We start from the raw sequence: 25,097 nt of genomic DNA on the forward strand, positions 1-25,097 counted from the left end.
GAGAAACGTCAGTATTTGCTTTCAGAAGCCGGTGATGGACTTTGTGCAGGTACCAGCTCTCGGGCTGGGCTTTAGGAACGTGAAGTGAGCGAACAGCCACGTGGTGCTAAGCTGCTGCCGGATTAACCCACAACACGATGTGTGTTATCCGTGCTACAAAGGCATAAAGCCTCGTTGGACGGGCTGAGAACCGGCAGCGTGAGGAGCCGGGCGGCCACAGCCACAGCCCCGCCCCGCCCCGCCCCGCCCGCTGCCGCCGTCCCGGCTGCGGCGCTGAGGGAGCTGCCGGCCGCCGTAGCCCCTGCGAGGGGAGCCCGTGGCCGGGCTGGGAGGAAGAGAAAGGCGGCGAGAGTCGGGTTACAAGATGGCGGCGGCGCTGCGGTAGCTGCTGAGGCGGCGGAGCGGCGCCAGGGAGGCCCGAGCCGGGGTGCGGCGTCGCCCTCTCGCCGGCGGGGAGCCATGAAAAGCGGCACGTTAAAGGCCCCGCGTTGCCCCTGAGCGGCTGCGGCTCCGCTTCCGACCCCGCTCTCGCTCCATCGCCCCCGGAGGCGGAGCGGGCCCGGGACCGGCGCGCAGGCCCGAGGCCGGGGCTGCACCATGTCGGACACCCGCCGGCGGGTGAAGGTCTACACCCTCAACGAGGATCGGCAATGGGACGACAGGGGCACCGGGCACGTCTCCTCCACCTACGTGGAGCGCCTCAAGGGGATGTCGCTGCTGGTGCGCGCCGAGTCGGACGGTGAGAGCGTGGCCGGGGCTGCCGCGGAGGCCTAGGCCTCCTCCGGGCCTCCCCCGCCGGGCGCTGCCGCTTCCCTTTCCCTTTCGGCGGTCCGGAGGCCTCGAGGCCTCTCCCTGTGTGCCCTGCGTTGCTCGTGCCCGCCTCCTGCTCCTTCCTGCCCTGCCCCTGGCCGAGGGGAGATGGAGCTGCTGCATGTGACGACATCTTGTTCGGCTCCATAGGCTTCTTTTCCATCCCGGAGTGCCGTTTTCTTTCCCTGCTCGGTGCTCTAGAAAGGCTTTTTTTTTTTTTTTTCCACCGCAGGAGTTCACTGATGCTGTCCCAAAGCGCTCAGGTTGTGTTGCATGTTGTTGCGCTGCGTTCTGGAGTCACCGTACAGCTCTGTGCCAGGCAGCCAACGGGTGCCAGCGTGCTGAATAAAGCACCTCAGAGCCATACGGATTGCACTGGAGCTGTTGCCAGGATACATACACTACTCACATACACAGTGTCGAGCATTGGGTTTATCTGGATGATTCACTTGTGAAGGGCAGTTGAAGGAAATAAATGCAGATGGCCCCACGTGGCCTGTGTGGACAAACATGTTTTCATTCTGTACGGTGTGTTACCTGCTGCAAATCTGTGTACAGTTATTACAGGGCCCTTAAAGCAGTTAATTGTCTCACTGGGTTCCTGGGGAAAACGTGGTACAGAGAATTTTGATTTTGAGTCATACCGTAGGTGTTAAATCTTGTTTTATCTGGCTTACCTGTTGAGAATTGTGTTTAAAGAATATTGTTCTGTAGGACTTCCTGGAAGGTTTATAAATACCTGAGGTGTGGGAGCCATAGTGGTGAGGCTGGACTCTTTTCAGTAGTGCATGGGAATAGGACTAGGGGTAATGGACAGCATAGGAAGTTCCACACGAATGTGCAGAAGAACTTCTTTACAGTGAGGGTGACAGAGCACTGGAACAGGCTGCCCAGGGAGGTGGTGGAGTCTCCTTCTCTGGAGATATTCAAGACCCACCTGGACGCCTACCTGTGTGATGTGGTGTAGGGAGCCTGCTTTGGCAGGGGGGTTGGACTCGATGATCTCTAGAGGTCCCTTCCAACCCCTACAATTCTGTGATTCTGTGTGGTTTAGGCTCAGAAAGTGTTGGTGTCTGATCCATGGAAATATTTGCTTTGTTAAACTCAATAAATGTCTTCATAACTTTTTCAGGTTCACTACTGCTGGAGTCGAAGATAAATCCAAACACTGCATATCAAAAGCAGCAGGTAAGTACTGTTCCCAGGCTTCATCTTCTCTGGCTACTGATGCTCAGTTGTTTTGTGCTCAGACTGACTGTCCTGCAGGAAGAAAGAGAGGTGTGATGTGCAGTTGGTGGTGCTTTTTCATAGAGGTGAAGAACTTAAGTTAGAAGCCAGTAGGTGCTGTCTGGCTTTGTATTCTGGAAATGTAGATGATGTTCTCCAAAAAAAAGCCTTTGGGAACGAAGGCTTTGAAAGAGGATCTGTGCATAATATTTGGGTAAATATTGCTTTTGTTACAGGAAAATTAGTTACAAACTTATACAGCCCATAGTGGGAGACGGGTTGTACGTGTGAAATAACTGACACGTGAGGAAGACAACGTTTCAGCCACCTTGTGATTTCTGCTGCGTTTATTTCCACATTCTTTCTTTAAAAGTCATACGAAGGAGTTTGTGGGCATTATTGTTGCCATTGATTTCTTGTTTTAAGCCTTAAAATCCCCTGCTCTCCTCAGTGAGGTGCCTGCACTTGGGGGACTTAGGTGCAGAGTTGCCTTTCCTTGGGGATAAGGCTTCTGCAAAACAGCAGCAGAACAGTTGGGAGCTATGACATTTGGTCATCTTTGTTCAGTACACTAAAACATTCAGTCTACCAAATCTGTTGCTTTTATTGCATTTTCATAGAATCACGTTTTTCCTTTTTCTGTGTTCCATTTTGATGTCTCTGCCTACATTGTTCTTGTGGTTTTGTACTGTGTTGGCTTTTGCTTTCCTGCCTATTTCTTTGTTCTGCAGAGGATTCTGTTGCTTTTGTTCAGCGTTTTATACCGCTCTTTATAATTATGTTCTCCAGAAGCATTTCAGCTCTAGAAAACAATTTTATTTTCTTCCTAAATCATTTAAGAGCCTGCTGAAGTGTTTTGCTTTGGATTTTTTCAAAAGAAAGATGATGAGTTACGTTATGAGGATTTGAGGAGAGGGGTCTTCATGCAGCTCTGGAGCACAGATTGGCTGCAGATGGACTTAGGCAGACTTTTCAGAAAGCTTTTGTCTGTGGTTTCCATTTTTCTCTGTTGGTGTCAGGTGATACTTGCTGGCTTCTCTTGGGCGGGTGGCAGGAGATCTTCATGGGAGTTCTGCAGGGTTCTGTGAGTCAAAGGCCTTGAGCTGCTTCCTGTTTGGTGCAGGAAGCTCACGCCTAACAAAAACACCAGTGCAAGCTGTCTTGCTGCAAAGCTTGAGGTGCTTCCTTTTGCTGCCTGCCCTCTGAAGTCCTCAGACAGCTACTTGTTTGAAAACTAACTGAGAGAAGTCTCAAGTGACTTAATTAGGTGGTTGGGTTGTTGTAGAGAAGTCTTCCTAGGCTGTAGTTCTAAAAACCTTTTCTTAGGCTGAAGTTTGTTTGGGTTGGCTCTTACTGTCAGTTCTGATGCTTCTATGCCCTTGTGGCTGAGTGTTTGCTTCAGTTCTCACTCTTTTGGGGAAGTCCTTTTTTTTTTTTTTGATTGGTGCTTTGTTTTCAGTTTTTATGTGCCTATTGCAAAGAGCCAAACCTTTGCTTGTCCCGTGCTTCAGTCTCAGCTCAGATTGCGGTTCTCACAGATCCGTTTCTCAGCAGATGTTATTAAAATGGTAGGAAGAATCAGGCAAGATATTTTGGCTGACCAGATACGAACATGGATCATCTTTCTTTAGCACCCCTGGCTGAGGTTTGCTGTGTAGGCAGCCTGAGGACTTGGAAGCTGTGCCTGTCTGTTCAGGCCATGTACTTCAGGTGGTGTTAGAGTTCAGTTGCAGATTTCTCTAAGGTGCCTTTCACCTCACGTCTGGGGGAAGCTGCAGGATGGTGCAGCTTGACAGATAGGAAGCCTGTGCTGACTACGCATTGTGAATGACTTGAATCCACGTACAGAGTAGCTGTTGCTTCAGTTGTGATTTGCATAACATCGTTCTGTGGGTGGGAAAAAAAAGCCAACCCTGATATTTAATCACTGCACATCAGTGTGTGATTCCCAGTTTGTGCTAAGTAGTATAGAACTATTGGTTAATTGTAAACAAAGCTGCCTTCTTGAATCCTGCTTGTGGTGCATGGCTTTGTGCAGAATTCTGTCACAGCCTCAGCATGCAATAGTCATGACCTCTCCTCGTGTCTGTAAACAGCAAGAGGCACCCTCAGAATATTAGGACGTCCTGCATTTAGGGCTTAGGCTCTGGGAGCATTGCGCCTCTGCTGAGCACAGGGTGGTTGCCAAAGGGCAGGGTCAGATGTGGATGCTTTGGAGGCTCTGGCAGGAGCAGTTCCAGAAGTTGTTGCCGCACCCATCTGTTGTTCCACCCTCTGCTTGAGGTTAATGTTCCCTGGCAGGGCTGGCAGCAGAGTGGATGAGTGCTACAATGAAATCTGAAGGCTTTGCAGTCGTTTGTAGCTTTAAGTCTTGAAGCTGCTACAGAACTGCTCGCTGTGCACAGCACCTTCTGATAGTAGAGCACCCCAAATGGAGCATTACCTGTTTTCAGATCTGGGATGAGGAATGTTCTTGAAGCACCGTTGCTGTCATTCAAGTGACAAAAGAGCGATTTGCTTCAGGCAAAGGCAGCAGAGTTGCTTGAGGCTGGGATTTAACATGCTTCCAGTGGCGCAACGCTGTGCTTGTTTCAATTAGGACGGGTTTGATTTTCTTCATGGCATCTGCTTTGATGCTGCATTGTGTCTTTAGGAGGTAGCGTCGATAACATGCCAGTGTTTGAGTTGTTGGTAAGTGGTGCTGTGTAAAGCCAGCTGAGGACATTTCAGCTTCTTGTACTGTCCCACCAGCAAGGGGCTGGGACGGTACAAGGAGCCAAGAGGGACACAACCGGCACTGCTGACAGATAGTCCATACCATATTGCATTACTTGGAAAGCTATAAAGATGGGGGAGTTAGCTGGGGGGGGGCTTTGCAGCCAGTGGCCATGGTTGGGCATCAGACTATGGGTGATGAGCAAATTGTGTTGTTTGTCAGTTCTTCTGTAAATATAATTATCATTACTTCTATTTCTTCCTTTACTGTCTTACTAAATGGCTTTTATCACAACCTGTGAGTTCTGCTTTGGTGTATTTTGTTGGTTTTGTGTTTTTTCTTCTTCTCCCCCCCAATTTTCTCCCCCAGTCCACTGGATGGCCACATGGTGCTGAGCTGCTGCTGATTTAAACCACAAAAGACTGAAGGCAGCCCAGGTGTTTAGCGTGAGCATCCATGTATCTGCTTGGCAGATCAGCTGTAGGAGCTGATCTCACCAAACGTCTCTTTCTGCTGGCTGAGGTACCTGCTACTTCTCCCCTCTCTGCTTGCATCGGAGGAGAGTGAAAGGCTGGCACGGAGATGCTGAGAGGGAGCAGTAGGCATTGTGTGATCCTGCAGTGACAGTGAGGAGGGAGTGAGCTGCTCTCTTAGAGCTCAGGTCGTTGATTTGAATTACTCTTTTTCTTGCTTTGTGTTGTCTCATGTTGTATCATTTGACTGAATTCAGGAAGATTGCTGTTGCTGATCTGACCGTTCTAGAGCGGTATTGGTGTGAAGGAGCTGGGCCTGGGATGTGTCAGTCTGTGATGCTGAGTGCTCTTAGGTCATGCGGGAAGCATAGGGATGATGGGTAAATTCAGTATTGGTGTGGGACAGTTGTTTTCTGATGGAACTGATGAGAACAACAGGCAGCATCTTGCCTGTAAGCTGTGAGTGGGAGTGTTTAAAGAGAGCAGGAAGGGTTACTCCTTGAGGTTCTTATCTGTGCGTATTTGTTGGAAACATTTAAGACAGTTTGTTTCAAAGTCCTCTGGAAATACTTTTGGAGAAACTTGCATAATTTGTGCTAGCATTGCAGAGTGTACTAGGCACCATTCAGTAACTCGGAATTCTCACCAAATGTTTAAGCATAGTCTTTGTGGATGCATGAAGTGACTGCTGTGCTTCTGGTCCTTGTGTGATCCTGGCTGCGAGCAGGACTTCTTCACCCCTGTGTCCCTGTGTTCCCCTCTGGGGTTCAGCTTACATGCAGCAGCATTGATTTGTGACCTTTAGGGCATCAGTGATTTCACAGAACACTTTCAGGTATACTTTTCCCTGTTTTGATTTCTGCAATTCCCATGAAATTGTGCTTTAATTTAGTCTGTAAAAGGCAAGTGGTTTTTAAGGAGGATGTTGTAGGAAAGATAAGTCGATGCTATTAACTTGCAGCATCATTTGAATCATTCTGTTTCAGACTATTGACTGATTTTATGTTGTAAAGTCTCTTCAGGCATTAACAGGCATCACTCAGCACGTCTACTTGAATGAAAGTGATTCAGAGCTCTTTTCAGATAGACTATATCAAATATATTGATCAAAATCATTGCTAACGTATTTGGTATTAAAACCTACGTATTCTGTTTTCATTTCCTGCAAATAACAAGCTCCTTTGGCAACACCGAGTGACCACTTGGGGACCTCTTTCTGCTGTCTTTGTATTCTGTGGCAGCTCAGTTGGAATCAGGTCTGGGAGCCGGCTGACTGGATTTCCAGTTTCTGCGCTTTCCAGCTGTTACTATTCCTTGAAAGCCAGTTCCCTGCTTTCTCTTAAATGTCACTCTCACTGTAAACATGGATTGAGCTGTCCATGAGCCAGAGATGAGACTCAACAGCTGTGAACAGAGTGGTGCCAGCCAAAGGAAGCTGTGCTGTTTGCACACATGGGTCAACCCCAAAGCAGGGAAAATGTAGGAAAAAAGTGCAAGTGCCTATGAGGCAGTGTAGTAAAAAACAGCTCTTGTGAGCAGTGTGGCAACCTCAGTGCTTTGCTAGGGAAGACCTGTTTCTTTAAGGAAAAATGGACAAATGGGGGGAAAATAATTGAGCTTGTACAATTGCTGTTGTTTAGTGTGGCTTGTGGTCTTCCTGTGGAATACAGAAGCCCATTTAGTAGTAGGTCTTCATCAACAAGGTTGCCATAAGAAAAGAAACAGTATGCATGAGAAGCAAATATGAAAGCATAGTGCTGTGTTTGCCTACTACAAGAACACTGCAGAACCTCTGTAGAGAACTGCTGGTATGCGATGCTGCAGCAGCAGTTATTTGGCATGCTGTGTGGGAGGAGAGTCCCTGTGTGAGCCATGCAGCTGCAACTCAGCTCCCTGCTCCCTGTGCTGTCCCCTAGTCCCCTAGCTGCTGCCGGCTCTGCTTGCAGCATCTGAGCTAACCCAGCTTGGGTCAAGGAGGATTAAAGAACGCTGACTCTGGCAGGAGGTGCAGAAGCAGTGGGATCACCTGGGAAGACAATTGAAAGCCCTTCTAGGTAACGATGTGAGGGAGAGAGCACAGGGACCTCTTTTCCTTGTTGCCCATTGCTTTCCTCTAATACGTTGGGTGTCTGTAAGCCACCCAGTGGTTTGCTTGGGTTTGATTGCTAAGCTCAAACACATCACTAAAGTATTTTGTGACAAAAGTGATATACAAGGGGAAGGATCAAGACTTACAGGCCTCAGCAAGTTGTGTGCTTAATATTGTCCTCTGCAAAAGTAGGAAGGGAATTGCCTTATTGACACATAGCAAGGGTTTACTGGGGTTTAAAACAAGTTGTGGTAGCAGTTCAGGAAGTCAACAGAGGTAACAACATTGAACTGCTTCACAAAGTCAGCAGAGAGCAGATGGTTTGAAGCTCTTTGATGTGCAGATGGGTTTATTGTAGGAGGTGGAACTGCATATTTGGGTGTCCAAGCACAGGCTTTGTTCTTGGCCTGGCAGCTCTACTACAGACCTGGTAACTCACATGTTTTAGTCCTAATGCACTGAAATTCTCAGCCACTCTACTTATGTTCTTTTAGTTTAGAAAAGATGTTGTATGTGTTCAGGTTTGTAATACTCGAGTCTTTATTTCTCATATTGTTACAGCTGTATTAAACTCCTTCTGAGAAGGAAATGATAATCTTTTACTTTTTTCTACAGCTTCAGAAGAATTTAAGGTTTTTCATATTTACATCACAAATTTACTGAACTTTTTGTGTGCATTCATATGCACAGTCAGAACTGCTGGCTTGGGAGGTATATTGCAGAGAAATGCCATTATTAATGTTTTCAATATGGAAAGATGTATATACAGGATGACATTCAGAAAGGAAAAAAGAAGGGTGATATTCTTTTGACAAAGGTAACATTAATTATTACTTATTCCTTAGATGTGATTCAACAGAATATAGTTAAATCCCTGGTGAAGATCTAAACTGCCTGAGAAATGAATATATTTGGTTATAGATATATATATTTTTGTCTTAAACAGGACACCTTGATTGTTTGGTCAGAAGCAGAGAACTATGACTTAGCACTGAGTTTTCAAGAAAAAGCTGGCTGTGATGAAATCTGGGAAAAAATCTGCCAGGTACACTTAAATTTTTCTATTGTTTCTTGCAGATGTTTTAGTGTCCTCTGTGTTTTCATGTATTTGTGTTGTGCTTTTCAAACCTATTTGTAAAATAAGCATGTCTTTGTCATTACTTGCTGTGGCTTTTCTGTATAAAATCTGAAGTTGCCACTATTTAGAACAAAATGTGTTTTTTTTTTACCTTCCTGCTCTTAAAATCAATAAGAGAAACACAGTTTTTGACTTGTTTTTAGGTTAGAAACTAGAAAACCTAAAGTGCCAGATTTTAACTGTCCTGTAGAGAGCTAGGTGTAATCAGTTGTAATAACATGTGGGGCTAGTTCTCCCTCAGAGAGAGGCACTGCTGGCATTGCTCAAAATGTCAGTCATTTTTTCCGTCAAGACCTAAGTCTTACTCACCATGTCTTTAGAGATATTTCAGTCTACATTCTGTTATTAGGTAACAGAGTTTGGATCTCAATGCTTTCAATTCTTCTAATAACAGTTCAGTGGAGTTACACCTATGTGTACTTCACAGAAGAAACCCAGGCTTTTGTGTCAGAATTGATCCTAACTGTCTCAGATTCTGGAAACATGAAGCTGTCACTAATGAAACTTAGAACTCAGATTTCTGAGCAATTTCCTTTGAACAAAATAGCTGATTAAGATGCTTGTTTATACTCCAAAACATGCTGAGTTTGAATCTTCTCTGTCAGTTGTAAAATACTGAAAGGAACTGATGCCAGTAGCTGCAGATATGTCTAATATGTAGTGCAGGTTTTCAGTTAGGCCTGCGTGGGACTGATCTGATAATCAGTCTGAGAGGAAGGTCTTTGTGTGGTCAGATGGTGCCAGCCATTAGCCTTAGTTCTTTCACTGGATTTCAAAACTCTTTGGACTTTGAGACTCCTCTTTGGGAGGTGATCTTTTGTGGGAGAGATCTGATAGGAGTTTATGAATCTTAGGATCAGTAAAGGAAATCAAAAGTATAGGGTGTGTTAGTAGGCTCAGGAGAGGAAATGAGCATACCCAACAGAATGAGAGTACAGAGTGGGAGTCAGTTGCATCCCTCTTTGCCTGTTCAGTTTGGGCATCCATTATACCCTTATGCCTTTGTTTTTGGTCTTTTTGTTATGGTTCACATCATGTTAGTGTAGCTGTGGTCTCTTAATGTGACTTTATACCCTAGTTATCCCTTCGGTTTGAGATACTGAAAGAAGGCTTTATTATGCCTTTTTTTATTCTCTCCATTTTGTTTTTATCTACAGGGTGCTTCATACTTTTTATTGCAAAGATGTGGTTAGGTTTTGGTGGGTTCATTTGTTTGAATTTTGGCAATATCTACTGGAGATAGTGGTAGTGACTTCTGTAGAATTCATAGGCAGCAAACTTAAATATTTCTCTTCATGGCTAGAAATTTTCCATGCAACTGAATATATGAGAGGATTTATGTACATTTTTTCTACTTGATTACTCCTTCGTATGTGTTGGGATGTGATGGTTAACTGTGTGCACTCTTTTTAGGTTCAGGGTAAGGATCCTTCAGTGGAAGTCACGCAGGACCTTATCGAGTCTGAAGAGGAGCACATAGAAGAAATGCCTGAAACTAGTCCTTTGATTGACCTTCCTTCTTGCGAACTCAACAAACTTGAAGAGATTGCTGACCTAGTTACCTCTGTTCTCTCCTCACCCATCCGTAGAGAAAAGCTAGCGCTGGCCTTGGAGAATGAAGGCTATATTAAAAAACTACTGCAGCTTTTCCAAGTCTGCGAGAATTTAGAGAACACAGAAGGCTTGCATCATTTGTATGAAATTATTAGAGGAATTTTGTTCCTCAATAAAGCAACTCTGTTCGAGGTGATGTTTTCTGATGAGTGTATTATGGATGTTGTTGGATGCCTTGAGTATGACCCTTCTTTGGCTCAGCCAAAACGGCACAGGGAGTTCTTGACCAAAACAGCAAAATTTAAGGAGGTTATTCCTATAACAGATCCTGAACTCAGGCAAAAAATCCATCAGACTTACAGGGTACAGTACATTCAGGACATCATCTTGCCAACACCATCAGTTTTTGAAGAGAATTTTCTTTCTACCCTTACTTCCTTTATTTTCTTCAACAAAGTTGAGATTGTCAGTATGTTGAAGGTAAGTGATTTTTAATGTATAGATTCTTGTGTGGATGTATCCAGTTGCAGTTTGGAAACTGATTGTGGCTCTTTAACAGCATGTGAAATAATTGTGCATGCTTTCATTTGCATAGTATTTTGAACGCTTTTCCCTGATTTCTGATGCCTTAATTTTATTTTTTTATTTTAAAAAATGTTAGACTTCAGATTTACAGGTTTTCAATATGTTTTAAATAATTTCTTGTACTGATTTCTGATGCTCATGTTGTAATAAGAAGTAGTTAATTCACTGGTTTTCTCTTCCTGCTGATATCCTGCAGTAATAATGCATAACCAAAATATTACAATTCCAAGGCCCTGAAAAGTATCTTGAAGACTTCAGGGTCAGAAACAGACTTAAAAGCAGCTGATTGTCACAGACAAACTGGACTGTGGAAAGAGCCTTAGGTGTGAAGTGCTCTGCATGCACATAGGGGTGTTTTGGCTTTCACATTCCATTTAAGTTTTACTGTACTGAACATTTAATTGTACCCTAGCAGAAAACTCTCACTTCCTGGCTCTTCTCTCTGGTACTCTTCAAAGGAAGCTCTGGGATTGTGGCAGTTCTGTGCTGTTCTATCACTGACATCTTGGCTGTGGTTGAGACAAGTGGATGGCACACAGGTTTCTCTAATGTTAGGGTTCTATCTGAGGCATGCACATTGATCTACAAGTGGTATTGACAACTACATCAATTAACCTGCCTTGAGGGTTATAAAGAAAACACAAACAGAGCAGTTTCTGGCTGTTATGGCTTAGGGAAGTTGTGGAGTGCTACTAACAGGAGGTTCAGGGCTTTTCCCACTTTTCTGGTGTAAATCAGCTTCTTTGTGTGGTACAAGAATCCTAAAGCTGCTCTGAGTTTGGTGTAGAAATCAGAACTCTTACTGCCTTAGGCACACCAGTGTTTCCCTGGGGAATGTGGCCTATAGAAGTAACAGGTTGTGCAGCAGCAGGGCTCCATAATGCAGTGCTGCTGCAGGGGCAAGGCAGGCACACAGGAGGCATAGAAAGCAAGCCTGGAGCTGTGCTGTTCTCTAGGACATGAGGACTGCAGCTGCAGCAGCTTTACACAATCTTCTTTTTGTGATATGATTTCTTTTTTTTTAACAGGCTTAATTTAGCTGTTAAAGCTAGCAACACTTAAACTAGTAAGTCTGTGCAGGTAATCTTCCATCTGATGCTGATTCAGGTATCACTTGTAGTGAAGCATAATGTTACTGCTGTCTTTAAGATTTATATTGTGTTTGGAGAGCAACAGACAGTTTGGTTAAAAAAACATCAGCACTCTTCCATGTGAAGGACTGTGGGGAAGATCCTCATACAGAGAGCAGCGGAGGTGGGGGCTCATCCTGGTGTTTTGTTCCTCTGCCATTAGGCAGTGTTGTGACCAGAACATCTGACAAGAAATGAGGTGTTGTCCCATGTGCACTTGAGAGGTATCCCTTGATGGTTGATGATCTTGATGTGAAAAGCAAATAATCAGGAAAGTTTTCAGATGGGTGAAAACTAAAGTTGGTACAAGTAAGGGAGCTTGACTTGCTGAGGAGGAGGTTGATGGGATCATGGCCGTGGTGTGGTCACCACAGCACTGGTGGACTGAGAAAGTGTTTGAAATAGTAGTTGCTGTGGGATCTGATGTTAATAATGCAGCGCTTACAGATTGAATGTAACATGACCAGCTGCCCCTGCAGCTTCTGCTTCAGGGCTGTGTGGATATCCTCCCTGCTCGTTTACCCGTGCAGCACAGGGAGGGAGCCTGAAGCATAAAGTGACTGCTTCTGGCACTGTGCTGCCTGTTGGCTGCAGGATGCTGCACAGCAAGCCTGTGGTGTTGTGAAGCACAGCGAGCAGCATGTGGAGGAGAGCAGGGAGATGTGAGGTCTGCTGAGACCTGTTGTTGGGAGGCAGCTGCCAACAGTCATCCATCCTCAGCTTCATGTATGGTACTGCCATGCAGCATGAGAGCTGAAAGAGTGCACTGGAAGTAATACTTGTAAATTTACACTTTTGCATTTCCTTTTCTAGTGATAAAATGTATATATTTACTGCCAAATCCACTAGTGTGTGTTTTTTCCTTTCTAAGAAGTAAGCAAGTAGTTAAGTTGGATTGTATAGTGTCAGCCTGTAAGGGTCAGTTCTATGTGTAAGCTGTGTTGCTTTCCTTTTATGTTACATAGGAAGATGAAAAATTTTTGTCCGAAGTTTTTGCACAACTAACAGATGAAGCTACAGATGATGACAAACGATGTGAATTGGTAAGTCTGTGCGCTTGGGGCTTCTTGGAGTACTTCAATTTTCATGCACAAAGCAGGAGCATTGGAGCTGTTCTGCTAGTTCTGCCCCAGTCAGGTATTTCTGTAACTCCAGAGAGAGCCATTTCTAATGTAGCATTGTCTTTGGTTTTGTACTCACCAGAAGAATATTACTTTTGAGGTAAAAATCTGATTTATTTGTTCTCAGTATCTGTGCTTCTATTGAGAAAGTGTCAGTGCTAAGTTAAAGTACTAAGCCTGAAGGTGCACCTCCTTCACTGGTTGGTGAGAAGCTGCATGTGGTGCTGTCTGGATCCAGGAATGGGACTAGGGGTCCTTGTGGGTCCCTTCCATCTTGACATATCCTGTGAATCATCCAAAGTGCTCTTCAACATGCTCTCTCCCTTAGGCTTACTGTACAGCTACTGCTTTTTTCATTGTATTTTGCTCATTTGGTAAGATGTTTCAGCCCTGCGGCTGAGGGTTAGCAATAGTCTCTTAGTATGTGTACTACCAACATAGAATCAGAGTGGCCTGGGTTGAAAAGGACAACAGTGATCATCTAGTTTCAACACGCCTGCTAGATGCAGGGATGCCAACCACCAGCCCAGGTTGCCCAGAGCCACATCCAGCCTGGCCTTGAGTACTTCCAGGAATGGGACATCCACAACCTCCTTGGACAACCTGTTTCTCTCTGACTCTTTATTAGCTAAATTGCTGTACTAAAATCTAGAATAAACGTTTTCAGCAAGGGAGAACATGTTTGTTCTTTTAACAGAAGGCAAACCACACAAGTATAAATCCTTCCTATGCTGAATGTGATAAAATAGCTACAAGATGACTGTACTACTTTGAGGTAATTTCATCCTCTTAACAGATTTTGTTGTTAATTGCTTTTGCTTTCTTTTTATCCTTATTGTTGCCTAACTAATGTTGAATGTTGGAAGAGAGGATCAGAGCAGTCCCTTTACCAGGCAGCCATACACCAGCCAGTACACAAACTGATACAAATCATAATCACTTCATACTCTCAGAGTTTCATGAATCAAATGCTCATTCTTTTTCCCCTGTGTTACAGGTTAACTTTTTCAAGGAGTTCTGTGCATTTTCTCAGACATTGCAACCTCAGAACAGAGATGCATTTTTCAAAACGTTGGCAAAGTTGGGAATCCTTCCAGCTCTAGAAATTGTGATGGTAAGTGAAAATTCAGAACCGTTTCTAATAAGGGGGGGGAACTGTGACCATTTAAGCAGATCTGCCTGATACCTTTCTTGAAGTTTCATTGGATGGCTTTTTTCTGAAAGAAACGTTCAGAATCCCGAGGATGTCCAAGTGGTCTGACTTCATTGCAGTGACTGTTTTGACTCTGTGTGATGATCCTCTTGACAGCAAGTGTAAAATTCAGAAAGTATTCTTTCATGTTGCAGCTTGATGTTGTATTTGTTGTTGGAATAGTACCAAAGAAGTATTTTTAGATAATCTTGATCTCTTATCTGGTCCTATCCTGTCCTAATCCTGCCTTTTCAGTGGTATAAAGCAGATTAATCCATCTTAATCAGCAATGTGAAAACATGCTTTTTCACTCCTTTGGTTGAAGCATCTGTTGCTGCTTGATGTTACAACTTACGTGTCACTGCTGTTGTTGGAAACCATGTATACTGTTTGTTTTTTTTAATATTCGAGAAACAGCCTATGATGTTATCAGAGGACATTGACTGTTATGTAAATGTGAAAGCAATATAAATGTTAAGTGATGAGACAAATTCTAATCTTGTGGTTCTTTCCCATGTGTAGACTGCTCCAAGTGTTTCCCATCCTGTTAATTTTTTAAGCTTAGAAATTGTATGTTTTCTTGTTGTCTGAGTAAGATGCAAATTAATTTGTACTCAAATCTGTAGCTGGTTCTTTTCTACAGAACTCAGCATAATAGAGTAGTAGAATCTTCAGTGCCGTAGAGAATAACGCCACAAAACATTTCTTGCCTAAATTAGAGGTATCAAATCGACAGAAATTGCCCTGTGATCTTCTAAAGGGGGGGGAAATGATGGAGAAAAAAGTCACTGTTCTTTCTCTTGTCACTGTTCTGCTGCTGTGTAAGTCTTTATAATAACATGTTCTCAAAGCTTGTAACTCCCTGCTAAATTGATCTCATTTTTACTAGGGAATGGATGATCTGCAAGTTAGATCTGCTGCTACAGATATATTTTCTTATCTGGTAGAATTTAGTCCATCCATGGTCCGAGAATTTGTAATGCAAGAGGCCCAGCAGAGTGATGATGTAAGTAAAAATGTTGTAAAGTTTGTTGAATGCATTAAATGTGCTGGTTTTAAAACAAAACAAACAAACAGAAAACCCCACAGACCAAAAGCCTCCCTGGCACTTGGGATGCAGCTAGTCCAGAAATGTAGATGGCAGAAAACCAAGGAAAATTAGATATCAATTACAAACATTTCTGAACATGGTGGTATCCCATACATTCATAGCCATAAGTTCATAACTCTTCCTAGCAGTGATTTTTAGTTGAGATAGGTTTTGCATGACAGATACTCCACTGTTTAAGTGCAGCTCTTTCCATTTTCACATTTTGCTTCGTTACTGACGGGGAAAAAAAAAAGAACACCCTGATGCGGAAGCCATGGAAGTCATTGGGCTATTGAAACTGTGCCTCATTTTTAGCTTTTGTTTTCTCAGGACATCCTTCTCATCAATGTGGTCATTGAGCAGATGATCTGTGATACTGATCCTGAACTCGGTGGTGCTGTTCAGCTGATGGGCCTCTTGCGCACTTTGATAGATCCAGAGAATATGTTGGCCACAGCTAATGTAAGAAAATACAAAGGGGTTAAAGATACTTTACCATCTCAGCAGAATTTTAAAAACTGTTTTTTGTATTGCTCTCATCAGAGGACTGAATAAAAGAATCTTCGTTACAGTGTCAATTTTAAAAAGCTAAGCAATGAACTGTAGCTTCCTTTGACCCTTGATAACTTGTGGATGTGGCATTGCACAAGTGTTTCTTAACATGAACATTTGAAGGCTCCAGTGAAATAACAGTAGTTTGATCATAATCTCTTGTAGCTCAACTAGTCCAGTAGGGTCTGTGTTGTACCAAGTTGCTGTTTTAAAACCTATGGCACAATGCAGCTGTTACTAGCACCATGCCACAGTATTTACTGTATTTACAGTATTCTGCAGTGCCAAACTGTACATGTTTCCAGAGGTTGAAGTAAGAACAGGACATTTGTAGACATTTGCTTCAAGACTTTGATTGTTTCTTCCTTTGGCTGTTGCCATTCTGAATGCAAACTTTGTCAAGGGCAGATTTTTATACATGACATAGCCATCTGCTGTGTGGACCATGTGCAGTCTAACTGTTTTAAAGCATAGCTATTCCTGATTTTCTTAAAATGTCTTTGTCAAGTTCAAATATATTTGTGATTTCATCAAATCATAGAATGTCCTCGGTTGAAAAGGACCACAATGATCATCTTGATTCAATCTCCCTGCTATGTGCAGAGTGGCCAACCAGCAGACCAGGCTGCCCAGAGCCACATCCAGCCTGGCCTTGAATGCCTGCAGGGATGGGGCATCCACAGCCTCCTTGGGCAACCTGTTCCAGTGTGTCACCACCCTCTGGGTGAAAAACTTCCTCCTAAATTTAATGCATATTTAATGTGTGTTGTCCTTAAGGCACATTGTGTGTTGGTGGGTGTGCACTATATAGAAAATACGGAAATAGACAAGGTGATGCTTGTTTTAGTGTGATGTGTTGCAGGTGATTATGGATAAAATTAATGCCTTTAAGAATGGTTGAACTCTGTGAAGCAGTTAGAATACGGTCTGTCTTTTTCAGTGTGTGTTTGCATCCACCGTGTTTTTTTCTGTCAGTATTTAAGTTGGTTTGGTGTCTCAGATCACTTTCCCAAAATAAAGAAATACATCTTGAGAGAGGATAACGTTGCAGGTCCAACAAAAGGATGCAGGCAAAACAGAGAGGGTTGGGTACAGTTCTCTGTAGCATATCTCCATTGCTACCACTTTTTAGTTAAGAGTATATATGCAGTTGCCAGTGTTTAATGAAGTTTTGTTTGCTTTAGAAAACAGAAAAAAGTGAATTTCTCAACTTCTTCTACAACCATTGTATGCACGTTCTTACTGCTCCGCTTCTGGCTAATACATCAGAAGATAAATGTGAAAAAGGTAATATTACTTTTGGTTGGAAAATCTTGTATTTAGAGCTTGGTAAATACCAGCAATAAGCTCATGATGCAAGGTGGGAATATATGTTCTGGAAACTATTGGACCTGTGTGAGCACAGAGCATTCATAGCCTGTGTTGCAGTGCTTCATGGTAACGTGCAGGTCTGTGCTCTCAGACAAATGCTTACATGTGCTACAAGTCATGTGCCAATTTAACCCAGGCAGGGAAAGAGGGTGTTTGCCATAAATCTGTGTCTGTAGTTCATGAGAGCCTTTTAGAAAAGCAGATGCAGAAATGCTGTGATGTTGATGGGAACTTCCTGTCAGCTCAGGCTGTTGACTGAAGCCTGGGTTAGGCAGCATTGAAGAAATGCTGAAAGAAAACTCTGCCAAGAGATACGTGCAGCTCCTTTTCCTTTTCTCTAACTTGGTAATGGTGAATGAATTGGCACTTAATTACAGAATTAGGTCTCACACTAGTTGAATGCTTTACGAAGACATTTAATGTCATGACAGCCTCTGAGTCAGGCTTTTTTTTTTTTTTTAAAAAAAACTTTTTCAAGGGATGAAAGGGATGGTTTTGCAAATATGTATTGAAGTGTTTGATTTGGTCATACCCCTCTTCTCGTGGTTAAGTGATTAAAGTATGTGTTAAATAAGTACAGAAATAAAATATTTGGAGATATTATTTGAAGAAAATATCACAGATCACAGAATAACCTGGGTTGGAAGGGACTTCAAGGATAATTAAGTTCCAACCCCCCTGCCTGGCAGGGCCACCAGACTTCCACAATTCCTAGATCAGGTTGCCCAGGGCCCCATCCAACCTGGCCTTGAACACCTCCAAGGACGGGTCATCCACAACCTAAATCATTGTGTGTTGCTAATCATTGATTGTAGTCCCAAAAAAGCCTTGTGAAAATAAAATCATCTGTGTTGGAATAATATCCCTCAGTGTTACATTATGTATTTTCACCTAGTTGCATTTGAAATTTTGTAACATAAATGGACTGAGATGTCAGCTGGCATGCTTTCTGGCTCTATGATTGCTTCCCTGTAGCTTAGAGTTTGGTTAAATTAAAAGCTTGAACAGCTTGCAGTGCTTTGAAAACTTTTTCTTACATTTGCTTTTATTTTCTGTTTATCAGATGCAGTAGTTGGGTCCACTAAGAGTAATGCAATTTGTCCTGGTAAGTTTTAATTGACCTTGTGTTTTGAACCTTGTTCTGTATCATGCATATCTTCATTTAAAGAAGAAAGTTCGTGTTGTTGCTTAAACACTTACTAAAGGAGATGTAGGTGCTGGGTTTCATTTGAGATTGCAAGAGGCTGGAAGAACATTTTCATCTACTTCTGAGTAGCTGTGTTTTGTTTCATTTCCCCTCCCTAGTTTCTCATGCTTCTGAAAGACCCTTCTCTTTAGTGTCTGTTCGTGTCTATATTTTTCTTGTAGATAATTACCAAACAGCACAACTGCTCGCCTTAATCCTGGAGCTGCTTACTTTCTGTGTGGAGCACCATACGTATCACATCAAGAACTACATTATGAACAAAGACTTGCTGAGAAGAGTGCTGGTCTTGATGAATTCAAAACACACTTTTCTGGCCTTGTGTGAGTATGGAGCTGCCACAGTTTCCTTCCTCAGGATGTTTTTCGTACTGCATGGAATGTGTTGTAAAGAAAAGGATACGCCTAAATTCAAAATTGGGGTAAATCTGTGTTTTTACAGGCTCACTGTTTAGTAAGTTGGGGAAAAAAAAAAAAAAAAAAAGTGGCTGATATCTGTTGATATCTGTTACTGGGGGTAAATGCAGCTTGTAGTGAAAGGAGAATGATTGCAGCTAGTGATGTGGTAGTAGGGATCTGTTGTGATCATCTGTGCTAAGTGGAAGTCATGTCTTCTCTAAGAAACTTCCTAAATCTGGTGCTGCGTCTGGGGTGCAAATGGACTGGATGAAACATGGTTCTGGAAGGTGCACAAGGAGGCATGGGAATGAACTAATAATTTAATTTCACACGTGCTAAAGTGTGTTACTGCACTACTTCAAAAAGACCATGATGGATCTTCATTGCATTCAGATACAGAGAAAAGTCAGAGAATGGAGGAGGAAACCAAGTTAGCTGTCTGCAGGTGTTTCTTCCAAATTTGTCCTTTCAGTTCTTGCCAAGAGGGGCAGATTGGAGGCTGGATGTGTAGTTATTCTTTCATTTCTTTCTTCATATAGGTGCTCTTCGCTTTATGAGGAGGATAATTGGACTAAAAGATGAATTTTATAACCGTTATATCACCAAGGGAAATCTCTTTGAACCAGTCATAAATGCTTTGTTGGATAATGGAACTAGATACAATCTGCTCAACTCTGCTGTGATTGAACTGTTTGAATTCATCAGAGTGGTATGTAGTTAAGCAGCTTCTCCAGCTCTTGTGTGTGTATACATATTTATATTTATATTTATATTTATATTTATATTTATATTTATATTTATATTTATATTTATGTATGCACACAGGTCACCCCAGGTTGAAAAATAAAATGCACATATTTCACAGGAAATAGTGTATCAGTAATTAAAGTCACAAGTTAAAAGCCAGAGAGAAACATAAGCTGCTTCATGCTTGTTTTACTTGATCATTCTCTGAAGGTATATGTAGATACATGTATATATACTGTTTATACCCATGACTGTGCAGAAGATAGCACCGTGGAGACAAAATTCTTTTAAGTGTCTGAGTTGTTTGAGACCAGACTTGGAAGTGAGGAAAATGAGACTGATCTGACTGTAAATTAGAAAGATCATTGTCCTTTAAGATTATGCTTCCTGAGATGGTGTCAGCTCTGTAACAGTGGCTCTTCCACTGGCAGTGCACGGACAGGACGGACAGGACAAGCAGGAGCACCTGGTTGTTGTACTGTGAGGTAGGAAACAAGGACTTACAACAGTCCTGAGTTATGTGCTGCAAGCACGCTGGTGTGGGAGTCTTCTCAGGAGCCTTTAAGGTCTCCTTAAAGTGAAAATGAAGGCACTTCTGAGACGTAGGGTAGTGTAGTTTCTGTCATTAATGGAAAAAGGGAAAATGTGTTATTTTTTCAGATGTCCTTTTACCCTTGTAACAGTCATACCACAGCTTACACAACACAATTAGGCTTATGGTTGGACAGCTGAACAAAAGGTGCTGTGTTCAGTGTGTGCAGATATAGCTGTTTAGAACTATAAAGAGAAGTAAAACTCAGGGGGAGAGCAGGGCCTAATGAAACTTTTTTTTCCCTCAGTTAAGCCTGGCCTGGGATAGTGAATACACAGTTTAATCAAAATATAACAAATAGGATTGGTAAAATGCAGAGTGTGGTCCATTAATCTGAGAAATAATACGAAAAACAACAATTGATTTTTATACCTTTTACAATAATGTTTGGTCACAGAATGGCTTGGGTTGGAAGGGACCTTAAAGTGTCGTCCCCACAACCCGCCCCCTGCCCCCTTCCCAGTGCTACTCCTGCTATGGGCTGGCTACCTCCTCCCCCAGCTCAGGCTGCCCAGGGCCCATCCTACCTGGCCTTGGGCACCTGCAGGGATGGGGCACCAGCTCTCTGGGCTGCAGTGCCCCAGGGCCTCACTGCTCTTTTAGAAAAGAATTTCTTCCTAACATCTAAGGTAAATCTTCCCTCTTTTAGTTTAAAGCCATTCCCTCTTGTCCTACCACTACATGCACTTGCAAAAAGTCCCTCTCCAGCTTTCCTGTAAGGCCCCCTTTCGGTACAGGAAGGCTTTTCTAAGGTCTCCCCAGTTCGCTCAGCCTTTCTTCACAGGAGAGATGCTCCATCCTCTGAGCATCTTCATGGCCCTCCTGTGGACCCTCTCCAGCAGCTCCACATCACTCCTGTGCCGGGGGTCTAGATGCAGTGCTGCAGGTGGAGTTTCACAAAGGCAGAGTAGAGGTGGACCCTCCAGCCCGCCCCTTGTCCCTGCTGGCCACATACTTCTTAACTCACTCAGGACAGTTAATCAGTTACTTCTAAAACGAATCAATTCTAAAGCTTTCTGAACTTCTGCAGACTTAAATGTTGTTTTGTTCTTATGCAGGAAGATATTAAGTCGCTTATTGCACATATAGTTGAAAACTTTTATAATGCACTTGAATCTATCGAATATGTTCAGACATTCAAGGGATTGAAGACAAAATATGAGCAAGAGAAAGACCGGCAAAACCAGAAACTGAACAGGTAATAACTATAAATAGAAGCAGTATTCCAAAATAATGTCATGTAATATCGTCTTACTGCTGGTTGTTTTTTTAATTCTTCATAAATGTCAGAAAAAACAAGAAGTTGTAGTTGAAGTGTGAACTTTGTATTTTTATCTGTATTAAGAGTAAGCCTACACCTGGCTTTCATCATTGGCCTACTCTGTAGTACAGTTCATTTTGTCAGTCTGTTAAATGTAAGACGGAAAGCATTCAGCTTAAAAGAGCAGAAGCCATTTCCTTCCAAGTTAGGCCTCAGTTTGCCTTCTTGCTATTTGGGGTGTTGGTCCAAGGTCCTATTGGTGGCAGAATGGAGTGGTTCACCTTAAGACATCAGAGGCCATTGCTCATCCTGTTGGATCCTGAGACAGCATGCAAAACTTGAACCACATGTCATGTGTCTCTTACAGTGTTCCATCTATATTGCGTAGCAATAGATTTCGCAGAGATGCCAGAGCCTTAGAGGAGGATGAAGAAATGTGGTTCAATGAAGATGACGAGGAGGAAGGTGAAGCTGTTGTACCTCCAGTTGAGAAGTCTAAACCAGAGGATGATTTTCCAGACAGCTACGAAAAGTTTATGGAAACTAAAAAAGGTATTTCCTCCATCTCATCTCATTGCTGCCATATTTACTCTGTGCAGGACATGTAGAGTGTTGTGTGCACAAACCTGGGATTTGAGTCATAAGCAGGAGGAAAGGTGCTCCGCAGTAAGGGATGAACTGCCAGTGTGTCTTTGCACCCCAGATGAGGATTAAAACAAGCACAATTGCTCCAGACGTGCACCTGGTTCAGCTGTCATTCAAAACCACGTATCTCTGTGTGTGTGTGTGTGTGTGTGTGTGCTGGGTGAGCACTGTCTGTGCCAAAGCTGTACCATTCTTACTTGGAATGCTGGAACGCTTTGCACGAGGTCAGTGAGCAAGCTGCTCATTTAAAGCAGAGTTTTAGAAAGAGGCTGCTTCTGCCCCATTATGCAGTGATGTGGATTGTGCTTCGTAGTGTACGGCTGATACTTAAGCATGAAAATTTTGTCCCTCAGCTAAAGAGAGTGAAGATAAAGAGAATCTTCCCAAAAGGACTTCAGCTGGGGGATTCAAGTTCACTTTTTCCCACTCAGCCAGCGCAGCCAATGGTGCAAACAGTGCAAACAGCAAATCTGTGGCAGCTCAGACATCACCAGCAAGCTCCAATGGCTCTTCTTCCAAGAACGCCACCCTGACCACAGCAGTGACAGCCACAAAGGTGGGAGATTTGTGTGAAAGCAGCTGTCCTCATGTAGGGCAGCAGAGCTGTGTAACAAACTCTTCAGGTTGTAGCTCAGCAGGTTGACATTGGTCTCTAGGTAGTGCTTTACTGCAGCATACATGCATCTGTGCCCTGCCTAGCTGAGTGCCTGCTAGTTTGGGAAAGGTTTGAAGTATCGAGTGGGACTCTCATCTTTTACATAACTCTGCTGCTCCCAGTCCTCAGCTGTTTTAAGTCCAGTTGCTGCACTGTGTGTGTGATATGCTTATTTTTTTTCCCCCTGAATTACATCACTGGACTGCATTGTCAAGAACTTCAGTGTTCTTAAGCAGATGAAATTCAGAAGTTAGCTGATGTGCCTGGTATGTCTTGTACCTGCATTGTTAGCCTGAGAGCTCTGGAGAGGTTGGAGGAGAGTGTGCTAAAATGCTTATTGCACACTCTTGAGCCTTACCAGGAAAACATGTGTGTACACATTAAATTTTGTAGCAATGATTTGAGCTTACAATGATTTGAAATAACTCTGAGGCCGGATGCAGAGGAGCAGGGATGCTTCAGTATTTTCTTTTGCCCGTGAGACTGAAAACCATTCTGAAGACAGATGAGTCTCTGAATGGAAAAGGCATCACCAAGTTGATATGTAGTCCCCAGCTTGCAAGTAGTGCTTGGTATTTGTAACTGAGAGAAGAATTGCTTGAGCTTTATGGAAAAGCAGCAGTAGATTGGAGTGCCATCCTAAGGAAGGCCTGGTGTTCTGCAGCCTCATGTGCCCTGGATGAGCTTTAGGGGGGCAGGTGCTAAGAATGGCACTTCCCTGGGTGTTTTTTTCAATGTGAGATTTCTTCTTTTTCTCTGAACTGGCAGGGAAGTCTGGTTGGCCTGGTGGATTATCCTGATGATGAAGACGACGACGAAGAGGAAGAGACATCTCCAAGGAAAAGATCTCGTCTGGGTTCATAAAGGAAACCAAAACTTTGGAATAAAAACTTTTTATTACGGGGTTTCAAATGCTGCAACTGTTTTAAGAGCTAAAAAGAATCTGATTGAGAAGGCTTTCTCCCATGAGTATATTGAGATAACGCAAGGAGTAGCAAAAGAAACTCGGTCTGTGAGCTAGAAAGGGTTAGTTCTGTAAACACAAGGCTTCCAGGGACCTGAATGTCTTTCTAGTAAGTAAGGAGTCTGCCATTCAGGCTGTCAAAAAAAGAAAAAAAAGAAAAACAAAGAAAAAAGAAAAAAAGTGGGTTAGTATTCACAGAACCTGGATGGTGGCTTCTCAGCAAGGAACGTCTCAGGTGTTGGGAGGGCGTGGGGGGGAAGGGAACGATTTCTACAAAAAACTATTGCAGGGTTTTCTCAGTGTTTAACAGAACTAGGAAAAAAAATCAGGCTTAAGTGTTGAACCCAGTGATAGTTAATTTTGCAATGGTGCTGTCACGTTCTGTTCTTTTAGCAATGCCGCTTTAGAACTGAAACAAATTTTAAACAATTAAGGGAAAACAAACCGTATTTGCATAAGAACAATCTAGATTTTGGGGACCATTTATTACAGATGAAATTCTCGTCGTCAGAGGGAGGGACACTGCATTTTTAGTGCATGCTGAGTTGCTTGGGCTTTTTTTTTTGTTTGTCTGTTTATTTTTTAAACAATTACAGATCAGTTTTATTTACTGTTTTCCATGAGGATAACACAGAACTTGGATACAGAATAGATGGTTCTGCTTGGTTGGTTGTATTTGTTCCCCTGCCCCGCCTCCCCCCTCCTCCCCCCCCTATTAGATAACTGATAATAACTAAGCCAAGGACTGACTGCTTCCCAAACATCTGCAGGGACTGCTGTGTCACAGCTGTTGGCTTCACGCTGTGGAAGACACGGAATTGGAATCATTTTCTGCTTCATTTAAACAAGCTGCAGCTTCTCAGAGCAGATTTCCCTGCTTGCAACTTTAAATTGCATAGCTGAGGTGATATTAAGAAACACTAACGGGTTTTTCTTAGTGATGAGTTTAGTGGCGTTTAAGAGCAAAGTCTTTTTGGACCAAGGTGGAATCCTAGGAGCAGAACAGCGGTCTCTGAGGCAGAATCGGCCAGCAGCGCCTCAGTCTGGGTGTGAGATGAAAGCTGCTTTTTGAAGATAAAAGTACATTCCACGTAGGTAAATGAGCCGCAGCAAAGCCAGGTGAGCTGAGAGAGGCAAACGGTCCAGGATTTTATTTCAAGAACAGGAAGCGAACTGTAAATATTTTAATGTTAGTTTGCCCATATGTGGTCTGAGATCATGAAGAAGGGAAACTTCCCACCGCGTGATGTCAGAAATGTTAAAGAATGAGCTACGAAACCAGCTGCAGTCCACCACGTAGATCACTCTTGTAATGTGTTATGGGTCCATTTCTCCTGGAATAGTTTGAACTGAAGCAGTTTCTCTGTTTTGGAGATTTTGTAGTTAATTTTAATTTTAGCTATTGTTTGGAAAAAAAGATGGGCTGTCTGTGTAGATATGAAGTATAGTTTTTCCATAAAACAGAAGTTTATTTTGTATTAAAAATACCACTGTACTTGTTTTACACCATTTGTATACACGTGGTGATATTAATGCTGAACTGTAAAATTCAGGAATTAAAATGTGACCCTGTAATTCCATAA

The 25,097-nt window shown here is 43.0% G+C and overlaps 1 protein-coding gene across 3 annotated transcripts; it reads left to right on the forward strand.

The window, feature by feature from the left end:
• The first annotated feature begins 294 nt into the window (after positions 1-294).
• PPP4R3B (protein phosphatase 4 regulatory subunit 3B) lies at positions 295-25,097 on the forward strand. Of its 3 annotated transcripts, none has more exons than XM_015856791.2 (16): positions 295-739; positions 1,943-1,998; positions 8,262-8,360; positions 9,867-10,487; positions 12,688-12,765; positions 13,841-13,957; positions 14,925-15,041; positions 15,441-15,587; positions 16,862-16,964; positions 18,112-18,153; positions 18,417-18,575; positions 19,190-19,359; positions 21,048-21,187; positions 21,639-21,802; positions 22,249-22,451; positions 23,319-25,097. In XM_015856791.2, the coding sequence occupies exons 1-16, from the start codon at positions 598-600 to the stop codon at positions 23,412-23,414; spliced, it is 2,454 nt and encodes an 817-aa protein (XP_015712277.1). In that variant the 5' UTR covers positions 295-597; the 3' UTR covers positions 23,415-25,097. The 3 variants fall into 3 exon arrangements, with proteins under 3 accessions (XP_015712277.1, XP_015712274.1, XP_015712276.1); XM_015856788.2 differs by having other exon boundaries at positions 298-739; positions 21,618-21,802; XM_015856790.2 differs by having other exon boundaries at positions 299-739; positions 15,456-15,587; positions 21,618-21,802.

This window comes from Coturnix japonica, chromosome 3, assembly GCF_001577835.2.
Source record: "Coturnix japonica isolate 7356 chromosome 3, Coturnix japonica 2.1, whole genome shotgun sequence".
In the NCBI taxonomy this organism is placed as follows: domain Eukaryota; kingdom Metazoa; phylum Chordata; class Aves; order Galliformes; family Phasianidae; genus Coturnix; species Coturnix japonica.